Genomic DNA, 18,986 nt, shown 5'->3' on the forward strand with positions numbered 1-18,986 from the left:
AGTGCTAGCTCATCCCTCTCCCAGCTGCCACTACTCATGTCATTGGGAGCACAGGTCACCTCAGAGGCGTTTCCTAGAGCCCAGAGTACTGCAGTGAGGCACATCTGGGGGTCTCTGCAAGGAAGACATGTCATCCAGCACAGGGCTCAGGGTGCACCCTAAGACAGAGGCCCTTCACTGACCACCTCCCACCCCAGCTCAGCAGGACTTGTGCTCCCTGCCCTGGAAAGCTGCTGCAGAATCACAGTCCTGCTCAGGGCCACTGTACCAAGCACACTGCTTCTTCCAGGGCCCAAATGTTCTTTCCCAGAGCCAAACACTCATTTCCTGTAGCTGGATCATCATCTCACCCCAATATTGCTCCTCTAGCCAACTGCCTGTAGCCCAGAAGCAAAGACCACAGCACCTTCCCTGGCTGCATTGCAGTGTGTCACTGCAGGAGTCCTGACATCCTATCCACCTTGTCACCATCAACCAAGCTTACTTGGCACCATGTTCACTTGGTTTTACAGCAATCAGGAGCAAATCTTCTCCCCCGGATGTGGAGCAGCAAGAAGGCCCAAGGGGCTGACCTCCACCTCCCAGATGCCAGCAGAGACACATCTGCGTGGTGGTACCCTTCCTGCAGCAACAACCTGCTCCCCAGGAGCTGGGGTGTGCTCAGCTGAGCTCCTGGGCTGTCCAGGTCTGTCCTGACACAGCTCCAGGCAAGACACCTGCTGTGGGAAACTCCAGACCTTTAAACAATTCAAGTACCTCTTGCTCCCCACATGAGGCTGGTTTCATCCTAAACCATGGTAAGGAGTCTGGTGCAGATCCACAAGGGACAGGTGCATAGGGCAAAGCAGCACTCCCCTCAGTTCTGGAAGGGGAAGCCATGTGCATAGCTAGATTGCCTCTGCCAAGCAAACCAAGCCTGCCTAATGTTGCTGCTAAGAATGTACCAGACCGGATCTTTGGCTGAGCTAAATAAACGCAGCTCCCTCCATCGGTCTCAGTGGAACGACTTTGATTTATGACAGCAAGAATCTGGGCCAGTTCATTCCTCACAGAATTGAAGTTAGGGCTGGGAGGACACTTGAAGGTCAGCTAGACCAGCTTCCAACCACAGGCTCGGCTGGTTGTGCTTTCTGGCAGCTCTGGAGTCTAACAATCACCCAGCCACAGCAGCACCCACCAGTGTTACTGCTGCCAGATCCAGATAGGACTGAACTTTGGGCAGCTGTGCCCCTCCTCAGTCTTGTTTCTCTGCAGACTTCCAGAACCCCCCCTGCAGCACCAGCATTCTCTGGAGATGTCTATTTGTCCTCCATCACTCCCCTCACCAGCTCTTCTTGTGAGGGACACAGCTGCTCCTGTAGAGGGCAAGGACTGACACTAAAATCCCACCAAACAATTTCTGGTGTGAGCCAAGAGCCTTAAATGTCCAGTTACTCACCTGCTGGATGGAGAGTGGTCTTCTCCTTCAAAGACACAGATGCCATAGAGTCAGCACAGGAAAACCTGGGTGTCTTGGACCCTCGGGCCAAGACCAGCCTAGGGGCTCTGAGTCAGATCTGAGAGCTGAAATTAATGCCTGACACACGGGGCTGCATCCCACAGGTATGTGCTGCTGCTCATGCCTCTGCAGAGAGACCTGCCATCCCTGGGATCCACTGTCTTTTATGCTGTGGTGGGCTGATGTGTTCTGTGTCCTGGCTTCTGTTGCTCTCCATGGCTTGACATAGCTTGCATAGGGGAAAATTCCCCCCAGGCTTGTCCTTTATTTCTTGCTGTGCCAATGCCTGTGGGGAGACCTCTTCATCCTGCACTCCAGCCTTGTCTCCCTACTGCGCTATCACCCCATACCTCCCTTACCCTATCTTCATCCTTTTCTCAAGGTCCAGCTTCCCCTGCTCAGCTCTCAGCCTGAGTCTTCTGCATCACACTCCGAATCCACCCCACGGGGCCCCAGACTGGGCACAGCCCTTCACGGCATCCTCACCAGTTTGCCCAGTGCTACCTTGGAGCTCAGGTCAGCCGAGAGACCTGCGCTGGCCCCGGGAGGGGAGGGGCAGCGCCTCTCCGACCGCTGCAGTAACAAAATGAACCTTATAAAGAGAGGCAGCGGAGCTGGCTGCCGGGCCCCGTGCTCTAGCACACGCCAGCAGCCGCGCTCCGGCAGGGACGCGGCTCTGACTCCCGGCGCATCCTCCGCCCGGGGCGGCTGCCAGCGCCGCGGGCTCCCCGCTCCTCCCACACAGCCGCGGCTCCAGGGCCGAGCTCTCCCTCTAGCGAGGCTCCAGGCGTGCTGCCCTCGCCCTGCTGTCTGGCCATTTTCACCTCGGTTCGCAGCCTCACCTTTGATGTTGCCTCTCCCGCCTACCCTTCTTTCTGTCCCACCGCAGGCAAGCCCCGATGAGGTCCCAGCAGAACCTGCCTCGCTCGGGGGGCGAGTCACGTCTCTTCCCTCCGCGGACTAACCTTAGGGACCGGCACGGCTGTGCCCGAGGCCAAGGCTGGTTCCAGAAGAGTGGGATTGCAGGGAAGCTGGGTAGCTGGATTTCAGGGGTCTTGCAACCCCAGAGAGATGCAGGTCGCCCATTTACATTCCTCCGGGGCTGATGCCCCACAGCCCACAGTGCCTACCTGTACAGGACTGGGCAAGCCAAGTGACCCTCTGGACACCTGCTTGCACCAGCACATGGCCAAGTCCTGCAATCTGGACCTGCAGCTGCAGAAGTCTGGCTGTCACCACTGAAGTAATGTCCCTGTAATCTCCCAGGGCTGCCCGAGCTCCTACCCCCACCATCCTGCCAGCACTGCATCCATCCCTGGCTGGCTTCCCTGGGTCCGAAGGATTCCCTAGCCCTGGGGAGCTCTGCCTCCACACATGCTCTGCAGAGATCTGTCATAGCCACAGGGACAACCTGCTTTAACTGAAGCTCTCTGCCCAGTGAGAGCAAGGGAGCTGCACACTTTCGCCTCCTGCCCAAATCAGGTGATAACCTACTCACAGAGCCTGTCCTGGAGATGTCACTGCTGGGTGTCCCACTGTGGGCAGGGCAGGGAGAGTGTTCTGTCTCTGCTCCATCCCTTTCAACTAAGCCTTCTGGAGTAGGTGCAGGCATCCCAGGGGAGGCCTTTGTAGGTCTGCACTTAGACATACTTCCCACATACAAGGTCAAGATAAAAGCATGGTCTCAACTATTATGTGCTGAGGTACACCAGAGCCTTGGTATAAGCAACAAGGCTGCATGACCCAAGGCCACTGGCTGTGGGGGACACCACATCTCCCCAGCAATGCAGGGCATCACTGATTGGCCATTCCTGCCACTGAGGGAGGTGGGAAGTCACAGGCTGCAAGGCTGTCTCCAACCCGGATCCCGACCCCAACTATTGCAACAGTTAGCAGCAAAGCTTTTGGGGCCACAAGGACAGCCACGGGGCAGCACATGCAGGCCCAGACCCACTGGTGCTCATGACCAGCCACACCAAAGCCCTGCAGCCTGAGGTCACCTCTGCCAGCCCTCAGACTGACAATATAAAGCACAGTCTCCTCCGCAGAGTCCCCCTGCCCCCACAGTCTATCTGTGCTGGTGGCAGTCAGCCTGTACTGCTTGTGCCCATGGACAACCTGCTTGTGCCCATGGACAGTGGTGAGTGCCTTGCTCTGGCCCTGCTGGCACAGGTGATGATGCACTATAGTGACTGCAGAGGTTCCTAACTCCTTTCCTCACCAATTTCCATTGAATACCCCTTCGTGGGAGAATTACAAGGATAAGCTCTGCTCAATCAGCCCTGCCAGGTGTCAGGATCAGCTGGTTCCAGTGCATGGGAACCTTTGAGCAATCAGCCCAGCCACATCTTCCTCAAACTACTTGGGAATATTCAGCTTCATGAGAGTCTAGAAGCTCCACTGAGAGTCTAGAAAGTGGGTAGCAGCAGTGATTGGGAATAGGAAACTTCTTGGATCTCTCCCTTGCCAGAACCCCTGCCCCCTGAGGACTGATCCTGCGGATGATGGGCTGTCCCAGACTCTGGTCCCACATGCCTTTGCTGCTTCCCAACCCAGTTCCTGCTCCCAGCCCCAGTCTCCACTCCTTTCCACTGCACCAGATGGCAGATTCCAACCACACCTGCCCCTCTGTCCACTGTTGCCTGTGGGACTGGGAGGGGAGGCTCACTCCATGCTGGGGAGCAAAGAGCTGGACTGCTCCCTGCTGGGGGCCTGCAGCAGGGCCCTGCTCCTCCACGCCTCATGTCTCACTTCTTTCCTGCAGTCTCTGCTTCAGGCCACCACTGGAGCCAGGGTACCTGCTCACCTGCTGCAGGGCAGCATGGTAGATCAGAACAGTCCAGGACATGGGCAAGAAACAGGCTCTGAGCTGGAAAAAGCAAGGGCTGTGCAGGGACCTACTGATAACCAAGGGAATAGTTTCTAAGCACGGAAAGGTAGTTGCTTGGGACTCTGCATACATGTGTAACAGAAGGTGAGGCTGGCAGTGATGGTGCTATGGGAAGCCCAGGCCTTGGGGTCCCCAGGCCAGGGAGCACAGTGGGGACTGCAGCTGCATTTCCCCTGTGCCCCTCTGTCACCAAAGTAGAAGGACTCCTGCCAGAAGAGGAGATGACAAGAGGTCCAGCAAAGGTGGGCTCAGCAAAGATCTAGGGCAGCTTGAGGTGTACATAACATCCTTCCATGGCCAGCACTGCTCTGAAACCTGAGCCAGGAGGGGAGAACAGCGCTGCCAGCATGCTCTGTGCTCCACTGACTGTAAACCAGTGAGGAATAATCTCTGTTAAGCCACCCCATTGCTGCTCCTGCTGCCAGCTGTGTCTCTGCACCCTCATACCTGCCTGTGCCCCTGCATTGCCATGCTGCGGTACAATGGCATCCCATGCACAGTTAGTCAGATACTGTCCTTTTGGTTTCCCCAGGGTGCTGTGTTTCAGTCCCTTGCCTTGGCACAGGAATAGGAAGCCAGTTCTTTCTGCAGAGAGCACTGATCATGGCTGGATACTGTCACCCTTCACTGCCATGTGCCTCCCAGACATGACTGGTTTTACTGCACAAATTTTGTCAGGCCTCTGCGCTACCACGTCTCTGGCTTCAGTGTCCCAAAGGCAGGGAAGGCCTAACCCAGCTCCTCTCTGCCCCAAAAGGCCCTTGGACAGACCCAAGGACTATAGAGCTTATGCAATATCCCACTCTCCTCTCTTGACTGCAGACACCAGAGAAGACACAGAGCTTAGATCTTCACCTGGCCACCGCAAGCTGAGCCTACAGAGATGGCACAGACTGTGACCAGAAGTGACATAGGTTTGGTATGGAAAAGACAAAAGCCTGGAAAGCAGATGAGGGTTTCAGGATGCTCATCTTTCCATCTTCCAACATAAACAAAGCTGAGTAGGTTCAGGAAGCCAGAACATCAGGCACAAGACCATGGGGCTCCTGGCTTTAAGAAAAAAGTGGCTGCAGTGCAGATGACAAGGAACAAAGTCCACAGTAGGGAAACATTGTCAAATTTCTACTGGTAGTCAACTTCAGACTGGTCTCTCCCCATACCATCACTGATACTGGACTGCCTTGCAATGAAAACCCCCACAGGACTGAAGTTCTGGCATTCCCTGCTTGATTGGCTGAAGAAAATCTCACAGTCCTCCAGAACCTACAAAGCTGGCAAAGATGGAAAAGGAGTCGTGCTCCCATCAACACACCTACCACAATACCATGGTGATCACTGGCCTGATCAGCCACTGCCTAGAAAATCTAGCACATGCAGTCCTGACCCTTCCCCAGCAACACAAATTAGGCTCTGGCTGCAAACCAGACCTCACAGCACCAGATTCCACATCAAGCCTTAGTGGCCCAGCTGGACAGCAAGAAACTTTGGTCACTCACCTCATGTTGGAAGCCAAGGGAGTGCCAAAGCTGTCCTCTGAGTGGCAAGGGCTGTGCCGAGTGCCCTTTCTTCGTCTGCCCCGTTCCTCCTCCCTCTCTGTCCAGGGGGCATCTGTGGCTGAACTAGTCCCAGAGTCTGGCTCTAAGTGAGCCAGAGGAGCAAAGCTCTCCTCGATCACCTTGGCGCTGTCTCGGATTTTTCCCTGTATTTCTGGGGTGAGGGTTGGGAGGTCAAAAGTGAAAAAGGTCCCATGGGTACGGGCTGGAGAAGAAAGGATGTCAATGGAGTCCAGGCTGGTGTAAGATGTGCCTTTGGCTCGATGGGACTCCATAATGGTCTCAAAATGTTTGCTGAAAGAGTCCATGCCATCCTTGGAGAGGCTGTGCCCTAGAAGGAAGGGCACCGGAGACTTGAGCATACCCTGTGTGTCTCGGTCCATGATCCTAGAGGGAAAGAAAGTGAGAAGAATTGATCATTGAAGAGCAAGGGATCAAAACCCCAAAACAGAAGCCCACATACTGCTTCAGGAGGAAACTGAGAAGAGTAGAAATCTCTTCTGAACATCTGTAGACCACCAAGGAAATGCCTCACCTGCCCAAGACACCATGGGAAGCAGGACTGGGCTGGCCTCCCTCCAGACATATGCTTCTCCTTTAATGCACCACAGACTTTTGTTCCTTTAGTGGCTCATCCTCATAAGAAGCTTATGAGATGGCTACTGCTCCCAATCACTTGACTTGAGCTAAGATCCAATAAAGGGCTCAAGTACTAGAAGCGGGATGTGGTTCAGCTCCATTTCCAACCAAAACTGGAAGTGGCAGAATTTTTCATGAGCTTTCATGAACCTTCTATCACCAAGAAGGCTCCTCCTGAAGCTGCTCAGGACAGCATGACACCTTCCTCCATGAACACTGCACTGTGGTCACCAAGTACTGTGCTCAGAGCATGACCAACACTCACCTGCAAGGTCTGCTGGCTGATCCACAAGGTGATGTTGAGTCCCAGGAGCCGTGTGTGACTGAGCACACAGCAGTACTGAGCTCCAGGTTTCCCCAGGCAGCACACAGGGAGCTTCATACCCATCTCTGGGCTTGGGGATCTGAGCTCACCCATGCCCTGGAGGCCATGATTGGTCCCTAGCTTGTCATCTTGTCAGGGAACAGCCCCACAGAAAGGTCCAGCCTGTCTCCAGTGCTGGTCTAAGTCCAGCCCAACACAGAATTTTCTAAACCCTGGAGCCCTGAGTGTTCTGCCCTGTAAATGAGGTGAAGTACAGCCTGCCCACCTGCCTAAGCCCATGACAACATGGATGTTTCCAACCCAGGGAACATCAGTGCTTCAGCAGTACAAGCACAAACACAGCCCTAAAAGCCTACTTTACTCATAAGCTGCTATCATTTTATTAAAGCAGCAGAAAAGCACTTCTTATGCCACTCTCTCCTCTGATTAAAGGAGAGGAACTGCTCCAGCCTGTCATAACATTTGTTATGAAAAAACAGCTTCCTACAGAGGGATCAGAAGATGCGTTGCTGTAACACACACCAAATTATTTCCATTCATTAGCCTTCACATGCCACTCAAAAATCTCACCCCAATTACTTCAGTAGACCAAGAGCTGGCAGCTTGACTCCCCCAGAGTGCCAGCTGGTTTCAAGGGGAGTGCAGTGAAGCCAGACACAGGTAAGAAAGGCAGGGTGCAGGCTGATCTCACCCATCCACCAGTGTTTTCCTGGCTGTGCAGCACCATGTGACGCTTCTAATTCCTGTAGGAGCCCCAGGAGCAGCCACTTCTGAAGTGGCTTTTGGTGAGGACAAGGCAGAAGAGACCTCTTTAACATCTGCAGATGTGCTTTACAGATGCAAATGTGCATTCTCCATCCTTCCTGCCCATCCCCATGCGACTAAACCAAGCTAATGCTGTTGAACAGCATGAGGAGGGTGAAAACTGTGCCAGGGAGGACAATACCAGCAGATTGGAAGGTATCTTGTTTCCAGGAGAGGTAGTTGGGCTCATTTTTGTGATCAAGCATATTGCCACCAAGCCACAGCAGCTCCTTGCAGTCCCTCCAAGCTCCTTTGCACTACTCCTCCAGCGTGGCAGCAGCCTGCTCCTAGGGCTCAGTGTCCTCACTCTGTCCCATGCTTAGGCACAGGTACTGACCACAGGCACTGCAGTCTCCCCTGACTGTTCACACTCCCCTGCCACCTCACGCCATCATGCTGTCCCCTGCTCACCCACAAGAGCTGCAGGCACCTCCCCTGCTCATTGACAGGCTCCTGCCAGCATCACCCTGAGCATCCCATCTGCAGCCTGAGCCCGGTGCTCCATCCAGGAGCATCACCCTGAGCATCCCCTCTGCAGCCTGAGCCCAGTGCTCCATCCAGGAGCATCACCTTAGCTGTGCCTCTGTGGCCACTTTGGGCTCTTGGACAACACATTGGAGGCTTGATGCAGGTTAAGCACACACTTAAGCATATGATGAAATTGAGACCATAACCATTTTTCTAATCCCCAGCAAGGCTTGCCCTATGGCTATTTCCTTGCCATCAAGCAGCAAGCACAAAGGCTCGGGAAAGGCTTCCCAAGCAGCATATCTAAGGGCTTTTCTAGGCAAGGCTTGCAGGGACAAAAGGCATCACTGCCTCCCATCAGCCCTCTGTGCTCTCGGGGGAGCAGAGCATTCCCTAGCAAAGCCTATTCTCTCTTATCAGCCCAAGGCACCCATGCTGAGGGCCAAAGCAGGCTCTTCCTATAGCTTAGCCAGCATGTCTGCTGATGCTTAGGGAGGAAGGGAATTGAGCCTGCTCTCACTGACAGGTCTCAGCTCTCTTGGACTAATAGGAACAAAGACAGTAAAGGCTTAGACTAGTCATTAGAGTCAGTAGACATAACTGAATATATTCAGGAAGCAGATTTGCTGGAAGAAGACAACATTTCTTCCATTGCTTTTCATGTCTTGTTTGATTTGGGGGTAATTTTTTTTTTTTTTTTTGCTGTTAGCCTGCTCTCTTATTTTGGGAGGTTAAATCACAAAAGAAGATTCTGAACTTTGGCTAGAACATAAAGCACAAGAAGGTAGTACCAAGCCAAAGGTAGTACCAAACTCTTAAAGCTAGATTTTCAAAGGGATGTCCATGTCTAAAAGCTGAAAATCAGCATCAAAAAGCACTTCAGTGGTTTTGTAGGGCTGGTCCTTCCCAACAACCAGGACAGGCGCGGGGTTCAGCAGCTCCTGCAGCAGCAGAATTGTGCCAGGTCCAGGAAGCCAGGGTGGCTTCTTCATCCCCCCCAACTTCACCCCTCCTGTGAGCAGGCAAAGCAGAAAGCTTGAAGAAGAAAACATCAATACTGGTGATTGGTAAACAGGGACAAGGACTGCAGCTGCAGAGCTCAAAACAGTGTGTAAGCAAAAACCCAGGGCTGTGATGCAGGCACTGAACAAGCTTGCAATTTGAGCCTCGTGATTTTTAAGACACTGTCTACAGGGTCTGCACTTACCAGGGGAATATTCAGGGGACTGCAGGGGGAAAAAACAACTGGTCTACAAAGAAGATGTGCCAAAGGAACATGACACCCCCATACACACATTGGTAATTATACTGGCAGCACTAACTTTTAGGAGCAACAGTGGTTGTTTAAGGACACATCCAAGCTTTCAGCACTGCTTGGGGAGCTACAGTAGGGTGTCTCAGAGGACAAAAAAACTGATCTAGGCTTACAGCTCATAGAACTCACAGTGGCCTCAAAGATATTTGGAAACAAAATAATGCCGCAAGAAATCTGTTACAGCAAGTTGAAGAACTTGCAATAACTTTACAACTCACTCAAACAGCCATTTGGAAAAAAACAACCCACATTACAAATGGCTTATTTTCAGCTTTTCTCTAGAACCCAAATTTTTGAGGACAGGGTCGCTGGCATGTATTTGTCCCCTCCAACAGAGATGCAAGGGCTGGACAAACTGACAGAGTTCAGCTACCCTTGAGATACACACCTTCCCTCCTTGTTAGCTCAGCACTTTCATTCTTTTCCTTCCCAGTGCAGGCGCACTTCTGTATTAATGTGTTATTAATGTATGTATTTCATTATTTTTGACTTCTGCTGACATCAAAACCTCCCTTTCCCTTTCCTTCCACCTAAATGCTCCCCACCTACCTTCTGCACAGCTAGGTGAGCTCATGCTGCCACGTGGCATTCCAGGCATCACCCTAGTTTTGTGCTTCCCAGATGAGACCTGTCCCTACTCCTATGGAGCATTTGCTGATGATGCTGAACCTCCTCATCTCACTCAATTGACTCACTTGACAATGCACATGTCAGAACATTCCTGCACAGGGCCTTTCCCCTTCGGGTGCCTGTCTCACACTGCTCTGGACCTGATGATGCTCATCACTTCTCATGGTCAAACTACCACTCCAGCAGAAACTCCATGGGCAGAGTTTCATGTCACCAAGCCAAAATGCCATCTCCCATATGTGCCAAAGGCCAGTGTCTGGCACGGGGCAGACAGCAGCTGGGAGCATGCTTGCTGCCCATGGGTAGGCAACTGAATGATAATCTTCATGTCACCCACTCCATCAGCCTCCCAGCACAGGGTGTTGTGCCACACATGTAAAAAATGACACAGAGGCAACAAAATGCTCTTTGATGCTAACGTATCCCCTGCACTTTCCCAAAAATGGCAAATACTTAATGAGGCTGAGCAAATGGAGCTGCTCCCACTGCTGAAGCACAGTCATCTGTGGGGAGAAGGACAGCCCAGCAGCACCTGGCAACCCAGAGTAGGTCCAGGACATGACCTGTACTCTGGTGTCCTGACACTGTCACCCCAACACCTGGCAGCACCATGGCAGGATGTAATTGATCTGGCAGGACTCATGCTGAAAAGCCTCGGCTCAGGTGGGCACCCTGAGCTGCAGGGCTCACCCCGGGTGAGTGAGGCCCGTGGCACAGTGCCTAGAGCTGGATCCCTGTGCTGGCATACTCTTCCACAGGGCAGTGAGGACCCCTTCCCAGTGCTGCCCCCAGCACCAATTCCTGGGGTGTGATCCAGGTCCCCATCCCACTCTCACACACAGCTTGCATGTTGCTACTGGGATTTTGGCTCAAACACTTCAGCAGAGCTTGTTTTGCCATGCAGGGTACAATAACAAGGGTGACAGGAGCTTTTTGCCTTTGCACACAGAGCCTCACCTTTCCTTGTTTTCCTTCCTCATTGCCTCAAAGACCTCATCGTCCTCGTCCACGTCCCTGTCTTGCAGCCCATCCTTGGAGCAGCCAGTACCTGGAGCAGGTGGCTCCTCTGGTGTGCTGTTCCTCCTGCCTGGCGTGCCCACAAAACTTGGGTTGCTCTCACTGTCCTTCTGGCTCTCAATTGCTGAATCCACCTCCTCCTTCTCGGCCAGGATATCATCGATGTTGGTTTCACGATAGCACCTCAGTGGCACAGTGTCCAGGTCTGTTTCAGAGTACTTCACTGTCCTCCTTATAATCCCAGTTTCACAGGAGCCAGGCTTCTGGCTGCTCAAAGGAGACACTTCTATCTCCACCTCCACATGGCTCAGGCTGTGCTCAGGTACCAGCTCTGGCGGCTTGGCTGGCAGTGGGGAGACAGACTTCCGGGGGAGCTCAGCCAGGGGAGCGGAGTCGGGGGCAGAGGAGCCTGCAAGGAAGGCCCAAGCATTCAGAGCTACGGGGAGCTGCAATGGGGAGCTGAGGAGCAACTCCTGCAGCATCTCACACACACACACACACACGCACACACACACAACCGCACGTACACCCAGAGTGTGGTCACATGTCATGGAATCATTAAGCTTGGAAAAGACCTCCAAGATCATCAAATCCAACCTTTGACCAAACACCACCATGTCAACAAAACCATAGCACTAAGTGCCATTCCAGTTGTTTCTTGAACACCTCCAGGAGCAGTGGCTCTAGAGTGCTGAGGGACACAGGGAAACAGTGAAGAGGTGGCAGAAGGAGAAAGAGTGCGAGAGGCAGAGACAGGCTGTCAGTGCTAGTGCATCTCCAGCCAGCCCTGAGATCCCATCTAAACCCAAAAGCTCTTCTGCAGAGGCAGCCAGGGGCTCTTTGTCACCTCTTTTGCATGGCCACAGGGGACTTTGCAGGGAGGTTGGTACACACATCATCTCCCAGGATGGGAGATCCCGGGAGGACATAGGCTGGCCAGTCTTGGGGGAAATCTCAGCTCTTTGTTGGGCACTGAGAAGATCCAAGGAATGGGCAGCCCCAGTGCGTGTCCTGCCAACAATACAGACTGAAAAGGAGGGGTGGGCCCACTTGATGGCATCCACCTGCAACTTCTTACCTGTCTTTGGGGTATCTGAGGAGCCGTAGAAGAATTCCCACTTGGCCTTGGCAATGCGCTGGGCATGGGCAGAGCTCTGCCGGGGATACAGGCCGGCGCTGCCCTGCAGAGAGGAGAGCAGTGAGTGGACAATGCATCCCTAGGGCAGAGCCATGCCCAGTGTGGGAGACCCTGGTACCTACCTGATGTCGGGGCTCTGGCTTCAGGGGACTCCTGGCGAAGGTGGGGAACTCCTCTGGCAGCCCATTGGTCAGGGATCGGCAGAGGCAGCTGGTGTCAAGGGCACAGAACTCCTTCCCACAGGGACGTGTCCCCCCTGGAGTCCTGCCCCCGGCCAGAAGCGGATCAGACGTGGAGGCCTCCAGCTTCAGCGTCTGCAGGAGCCGCTCCTGAGGCAGGGGCTGGGGCTGGAGGGATCCCACGTCCCCACCGAGCTCCAGGCTGCGGCTGAGGTTGTAGGGGCCATTCTCCCAGCGGAGATGGGGGGCTGTCGGGCAGCCCACTGTCCGCACACTGGCCTTCTCAATGAAGCGGAAGGTGACCACAGAGCTGTGTCCCTCTGGGGCTGGCGGACTGCGGCTGCCCAGAGAGGCGGCAGCGGGGCTGGGCCGGCCCCACCGCGGGGTGCAGGGGGCAGTCAGTCGGCCCGTGCCTGGGCAGCTCCCACTGCCAAAGGGCGCCGCCTCAGCCGGCCTGCGGGCCAAGGAGCCGGTGCTGTTGTAGAGGCCAAGCGGGCAGCGGCGGGCATCGGCCGCCAGGCCCTTGCGCAGCAGGTGGAGGCGGCCGGCGTTGAGGTTGGGGCTGAGGCAGGGCGGGGGGCTGCACCGCCCAGCCTCGGGGCTTCCCCCCGCCAGCCAGGGCCTCCGGCTCACCCTGTGGGCAAAGGGCGGGGGAGAGGCAGTGCAGCTCTCCTCGGGGTGGAAGCGGACAGGTGCCCCTGCTTGGGCCATCCTGCCAGAAGAGGGCACAGAGGTGTCAAGTCCGGAGCCCAGCAGGGTGGCACAGGCACAGCAAGGCAGGTCCCCAGCACCCCTGAGATGTCTGAGACAAGAGGTGATGCATCCTCAGGCAGCTCTGAAAAAAGGGCAAGAAGCTGGTTAGGGAAGGGAAGGAATGGAAAAGAGTCTGGGGCCATGGGGAGGACAGGCCAAAGGTGCCCTGTCCTCATGGCAGAAGAAAGATATGCTCCAGGTGAGACAGCCCCCAGTAAATCCCCTCCTCCTGCAAGAAGCAGGCAAGGTTCATCAAGGGTATCACACCAGCACCTCTGCAGGGATGCTGGCAGCCCTTTGCTTGGCCACCAGGCACCCAGAGTGTTTGCTTTCTCCCCAGGGTGCCAGGATGCTCAGGCACTTTCCCCACAGTCCTGCACCCCAGACACTGCAAGAGAATGCACTATAAAATGGATTTCATTCATTCTGCTTTAGGCTGAATATATTTACTACTCACAGCCTACAGCCTACTAAAGTAAGGGGGAAAAAAGTATCTTCTGCATTGCTGAGACATCCTCCAATTATACTTACTCAAAGAGTATAATATGAGCAGCAAGGGCAAGTAGCCTCTGTCTTTGGAGGTCAGCCTGGGTTTAAACTGTGTCACACCAACACATGTCACAGCCACTACTGATGGCGCAGACAGAGCTGCCAACACCAGTAGATTCAAAAAGCAGTGGTAACAGACAATCCCAGCCTGGGGGAACACAGCAAGCCTGCCCTGCACACAGCTCAGTCGCCTGCCTGTCTCTGTCCAGAGACTATATACCCAGACATGAGGGTGGCTGCAGGGAAAGGCAGGACCCGGAGCCCCCATCAACCCCCCTGGCAGGACTGCTGACATTTTTCTTTCTCCAGGTGGAGCTAAAACTTGTACTTATTCTTCCTTGAGTTTCTTCGAATTCCTAATGTGCAGAGAAGATTCTGCCTTGGCTGCTTGTGCCTTCTGACAGATGCCAAGATACTGAGTCCCTCACTTTCATCATTTGAAAGTGAGAAACCATATGCCAGCTGCAAACAAGAAAGCATGATTTTCTTCTCCCTGTTTCTGAGATCAAACCAGACAGGATTAAATTCCTAAAGGATGTGGGGCTGAATTTTCAAGTGTTTAGGCTCCAGAGATGCAAAGACAAAACTATTAATGAAATAACCCAAACCACACCTGTGGGGTAGGCACCCATTTATCTACACTATCACACGGATGAAAAAATCTGTCCTGCTGAGCAACAGCAATCTCTAATTCGCTCACTGAAAATTTTATTCTCCTGATTAATTTATTATGTACTATTTTTACAATATTTTTCTCCTCTTACGGTTGTGTTCACATTCAAGGTTGCTGAGGTTAACTGCTAAATAATAAAGATGCGGGGTTTATATATTGCAAATGAAATACTACTTTTTATCTCAATGCAGACTAAGACATATGCCAAGGAAAAAACTTATCTCTAGGAATAGTTTGTTTTCTCTGTAACATAACAAATCTACAAAAACCAGCCTATCTCAAAACATGTGAGTTATTACTAAAATAAAAGGGATAAGCAGAATGTCCTCCTGGTTATCAAAACAGAATTATCAAATCTAGAGTAAAGGCCATGCCTGCCTTTGACCCACCAAAGCTGCATGGCTACACCTTGCAGTGGAATGAGCTCTTTTTAATAATGAAAGGTAAAATGCACAAATGTAACTGAGATGAAAAACCAATGATGGAATGAATGAGCTACAACTTCATGCTTGCTGATTTCAATTGTGAATCAAAAGGATGCTCCTTAAATCACTGTGATGAATGGGTTGAGCTGTAAAACACTGGTGAGCTGGAGAAAGCATTGCTGGTCCTGCTGCCTAAAGGCAGGAGAAGTTCTGCAAAGAAAATCTCACAGGGTGTCTGCCTGGGCAACCCTGGGCACACATTCAAAGAGAAAAACTCAGGAGCTGCACTGTGATAGCCAGGGGCTGCACATCATTGGGGGATTAAATTGGTTCAAGAAAACATCTCACAAGAAACTTGTTCCTCCTGGTTGTCCCTTCTTAAGGGCCAAAAGAATGTCCAGGGATGCTTCCTGGCCATTGCTTTGAGCCGTAACCCGTGCAACAGGGGCCGGCTGCTCCCCATGCAAGCGCTTGCCTGGCGGAATGGGGCGATGTGGAGCGAAAGCAGCAGGCAGCAGGCACGGCTTACGCTGCGGGGGAAGAACACACCCACGCCGCGGGAGTGCGGGGACAAGGCTTAGGAACTGGGGGAGGATGGGGAGAGATTGGGAGAAGAACGGCACAGCGATGGGAGAGAGGCAAGAGGCGCCTTAGGGCTGGGGGTTAAATTCACACGATGGGCCGTATTTGTGAGCTGGACATGGAACCCATGGCAGGGAATGGGGGAAACCAGGCTGTGGCTGCCGGGCTACCTAAGGGGTCTGGGGCCCCTGGGAGATGAGTCTGCCCTCCGGAGGGACATAGAGCAGTGTGAGGGGATGAAGTGGTGACCGAAACGGGATGTCTGGAGGCCCTGAGGCTGTGGTGCAAACAGGTGACCTCTTTCAGCTGTGTTGTCCAGGCAGGGGACGTGTCCCCACCTTGGAGTTGAGGCTGAATATGCTCTTCACCCCCCGGCCCCCCCTGCCCGGCTTCCCTCGCCCGGCACCTCCCGTTTGGCGGGATCAGCCCTGAGTGGATGTGACATCCATCCGGATGAAGAGGGAGCACCCCCGGCCAGGGGGGCTGGCGGAGCTGCCCGCCGCGATCTCCCCATGCCTGGGCACCGGCCCCGCGCCCTTCCCGCCGCACCGGCACACGGGGGCCGGAGCGGGTCTCGGCCCCGCCGGGTGCCACCGCAGCCCCGTGCCGCCGCCCGCCGGTCACCGCCGCCGGGAGGGCGCAGAGACGCCCCGGTCTCTGCAACAACTGCTGCAACTTTCCCCGCTCCCCAGACGCCCCGTTTCGGCCTCCGGTCCCCGCCGCGCCCCGCCCCGCCCCGCTCCGCTCCCCGCGTCTTACCGGCAGTGCCGCCGCCGCCACCGCATCCTCCGCGCCGCTCCTCCGCGCTGCTGCCGGCACGGTGCGGCTCGGCGCGGCTCGGCTCGGCTCGGCTCGGCTCGGTTCGGCTCGGCGCGGCCTGGCCCGGCCCGTCGGGCGCACCGCGGTACAGTACGATACAGTACAGTACAGTTCGGTACGATACGGTGCCGCACGGTGCCACCGGCCGCAACCCGCCGCTCCCTGCCGCGCTAATCCCGGCCCGGGCATGTCACTCCGCCCCGCTGACAGCCACGGCAGCCAATGGGAAACCCCCGCCGGGCGCCAAGCCCCGCCCCACTCGGCGGCACCGCACACGAGGAGCGGCCGGATTCACACCGGGGTGCCTGTCCCCGTGTGCGGGCATGCTGGCGGGTCCCCCACCCGTGTAGCATCCTCCACATGCTCAGGTTCCGCTGTGCACACCCCCCCGTGCCAGTGCAACCGGGTATCATGCACGGGCAGCGCGACCCCGGATGCCGGTGTGCCTGCTCCAATGCCACACCACTCACGTCCCCGTGTCCTGGTGTCCATTTTTCCGTTCAGCAGCGTGCACATCAATATGAACGGCCTGCCACTGGTACGTGGCATGAGTGAGCAGGCACGGCCTGTGCCTTGTGCCCTACGCCGAAGGGCACAGGCTCCCTGTGTCCCACCATAGCTTAAGAACCACGAGGATGAGAAGACAAAAGCTGCTATGTGGTCCAGGCTACCAACCAACATCAGGAAGTCCTTGCCCTAGAGCACAGGGACTTATCTCTCCAAAGGTCATCACCTGAAGCACACTACAGCCAGGGGTGCCAAGGTGTCTCAGGCCACCAGGAACTTGATATCACAGTGTCACTAGGCACCCCAAGGATGGTAAATGGCACACGAATCTCAGGAAACCACTTCTAGATACAAAGGGGAAACATCACCTATCCTTTGTCACCTGCCTTGGCGTGGGGACTCCACTGGCGCCAGCGGCACGTGAGAGCAGAGGTCATATGGGACAGCTGAGTACCAAGGTGAGGGGTCTGTGGCAGGGCTTCAGGACTCTATACTGCCAGTGCACTGGGTCTGAGTGTGGCAGCCACTTGGACTGGCAGCCAGCACTTTGTGCCCTCAGAGGTTGCCAGATCGATTTGCTATTAAACAGCACTTTATTACCCAGCCCAGCAATCATAATTAAATGTATGTGAGTCAAGAAGCCCAGGGGAGCTGGGGCTTCATGTGCACATCGTATCTACAAGAGAATTTGGATGAGCTGCCTCTCCTTGCTGCTTTCCAGGCCGCAGCAAGTCCAATTCCAAGCTCACCTGCCCCCACAGTCACCCAGAAAGTGTGTCTCCTTCTGCCCTCCCAGGCATGGAGAAAAAGCATCAGGCAGAGTAGGCTTTCCTCATATTTAATGCATCAAAGTGCTGCCATTTTCTCCTTCCTTCTCCAGGCTCCTGCCTGTGAGGGGCCTCTCTCCCCTACGCTGAGGACTGTGGGACTCAGCTGCCTTAGACACAGCCGGCTTTTCTGGCAGACTCCAAGAAGCTGGGCTAATTAGGGGCCTCACTGCTGAAGGATCAACGACCTGATTCCTTCAGCAGCTTCTTGATGGCAGAAGGGCGGGGAGGGGGAAGGCTTTTCTCTAAGCCATAGCCAGAGTAACAAATTTAACCAAGTGGAAGAGCTCAGAGCTTCCCCAGTGTGTCCATACCAGGACCAAGCATGTCTGTGCCTTCCTAGCACCTGCAGGCAGCCCTGCTGAGAGCTGCAGAAAGTAAGAGAGCTCTTTTCCGGACACTCTGACTGGAGATCCGGATCATTCACAGAAAACACATTTCTGTCCAGAACATATGTTTTCCTTGCCATAGCAGTAGCTGTTGCTCTCCCCACAGTGTCCTTCTCCATCTCCCACTCACCTTCCCACAGACCCAAAACTCATGAGAGAGGTGTCCACATATATGGGTCTGGCCAGCACTGATATAAGCCTCACTTGAATCAGGATTTTTCAGGATTTAGCCCTGGCTCTCCTGATCCCTCCTGCTGTGAATCCCTCCCCAGCTGATGCAGGACAGGAGGGAGTGGAAAACCCCTCTGGCAGATGACAGAAGGGGACAAGACGTTCCCCACACTTCAGCTCCCAGCTCCGATCCAGTGGGCTTAGCTAGAGAGATGGGAGTGCGGTGCGCTGGGAACCCTCTTAGCTAGAGAGATGGGAGTGCAGTGCGCTGGGAACCCTCTTAGCTAGAGAGATGGGAGTGCAGTGCGCTGGGAACCCTCTTTACTATCAATTGGGTACTCCAGGACCTCCAGTCCTTGCCTGCAGGTACTATGTCCTTCCTGTATTAGAGTCCACTCAGCTCCATGTCATCCCTTTCAGCCTCCCAGGTCCTGCAAAAGGGAGCTTCCAGGGGTTTTCTAAGTATTGCCAGCACTGGTCTTTGGTCATCTTCATAAGTCTGCAATACAGTTTTCCCTCCCACAGGCAGAAGGGTCTGGGTATTGTCAGGACAGCACAACGATGAATTTCCAGCTTGGAAGAGATCAACCTGACATGTCATAATGTCCAAACAACTATACAGATCTAGATGAAATTTGGGTAAAGAGGGGTTAGACAAGAGCTCTTTCCCCCAGCTGGCTCCAGGAGATGCTCATGCTCAGCTTGCCCTAAGGCACCTGGATCAGTCTCTAGAAAGATGCTGCAGCTGCACCCCAGGGCTGCTTCTCTGAGCCTAGGGGGGCTGTCAGAGCCATTTCCTCTCTGGTGTGCTTTGTGCTAAAGGCATTGCAAAGGG

The 18,986-nt window shown here is 54.4% G+C and overlaps 1 protein-coding gene across 3 annotated transcripts in view; it reads right to left on the reverse strand.

The window, feature by feature from the left end:
- Positions 1 to 16,241, reverse strand: part of PSD (pleckstrin and Sec7 domain containing) — a 37,585-nt gene extending 21,344 nt beyond the window's left edge. For all 3 annotated transcript variants that reach the window (XM_030951230.1, XM_030951231.1, XM_030951229.1), the window contains exons 1-5: positions 16,198 to 16,241; positions 12,400 to 13,291; positions 12,218 to 12,320; positions 11,080 to 11,548; positions 5,885 to 6,328 (exon numbers count right to left, since the gene is read on the reverse strand). In XM_030951230.1, coding sequence (XP_030807090.1) covers positions 5,885 to 6,328; positions 11,080 to 11,548; positions 12,218 to 12,320; positions 12,400 to 13,167 — 1,784 coding nt within the window. In that variant the 5' untranslated portion in view covers positions 13,168 to 13,291; positions 16,198 to 16,241. The remainder of the gene's footprint in view (positions 1 to 5,884; positions 6,329 to 11,079; positions 11,549 to 12,217; positions 12,321 to 12,399; positions 13,292 to 16,197) is intronic.
- Positions 16,242 to 18,986: the final 2,745 nt, after the last annotated feature.

The sequence above is a fragment of the Camarhynchus parvulus genome, chromosome 6 (genome assembly GCF_901933205.1).
Source record: "Camarhynchus parvulus chromosome 6, STF_HiC, whole genome shotgun sequence".
NCBI classification, from domain to species: domain Eukaryota; kingdom Metazoa; phylum Chordata; class Aves; order Passeriformes; family Thraupidae; genus Camarhynchus; species Camarhynchus parvulus.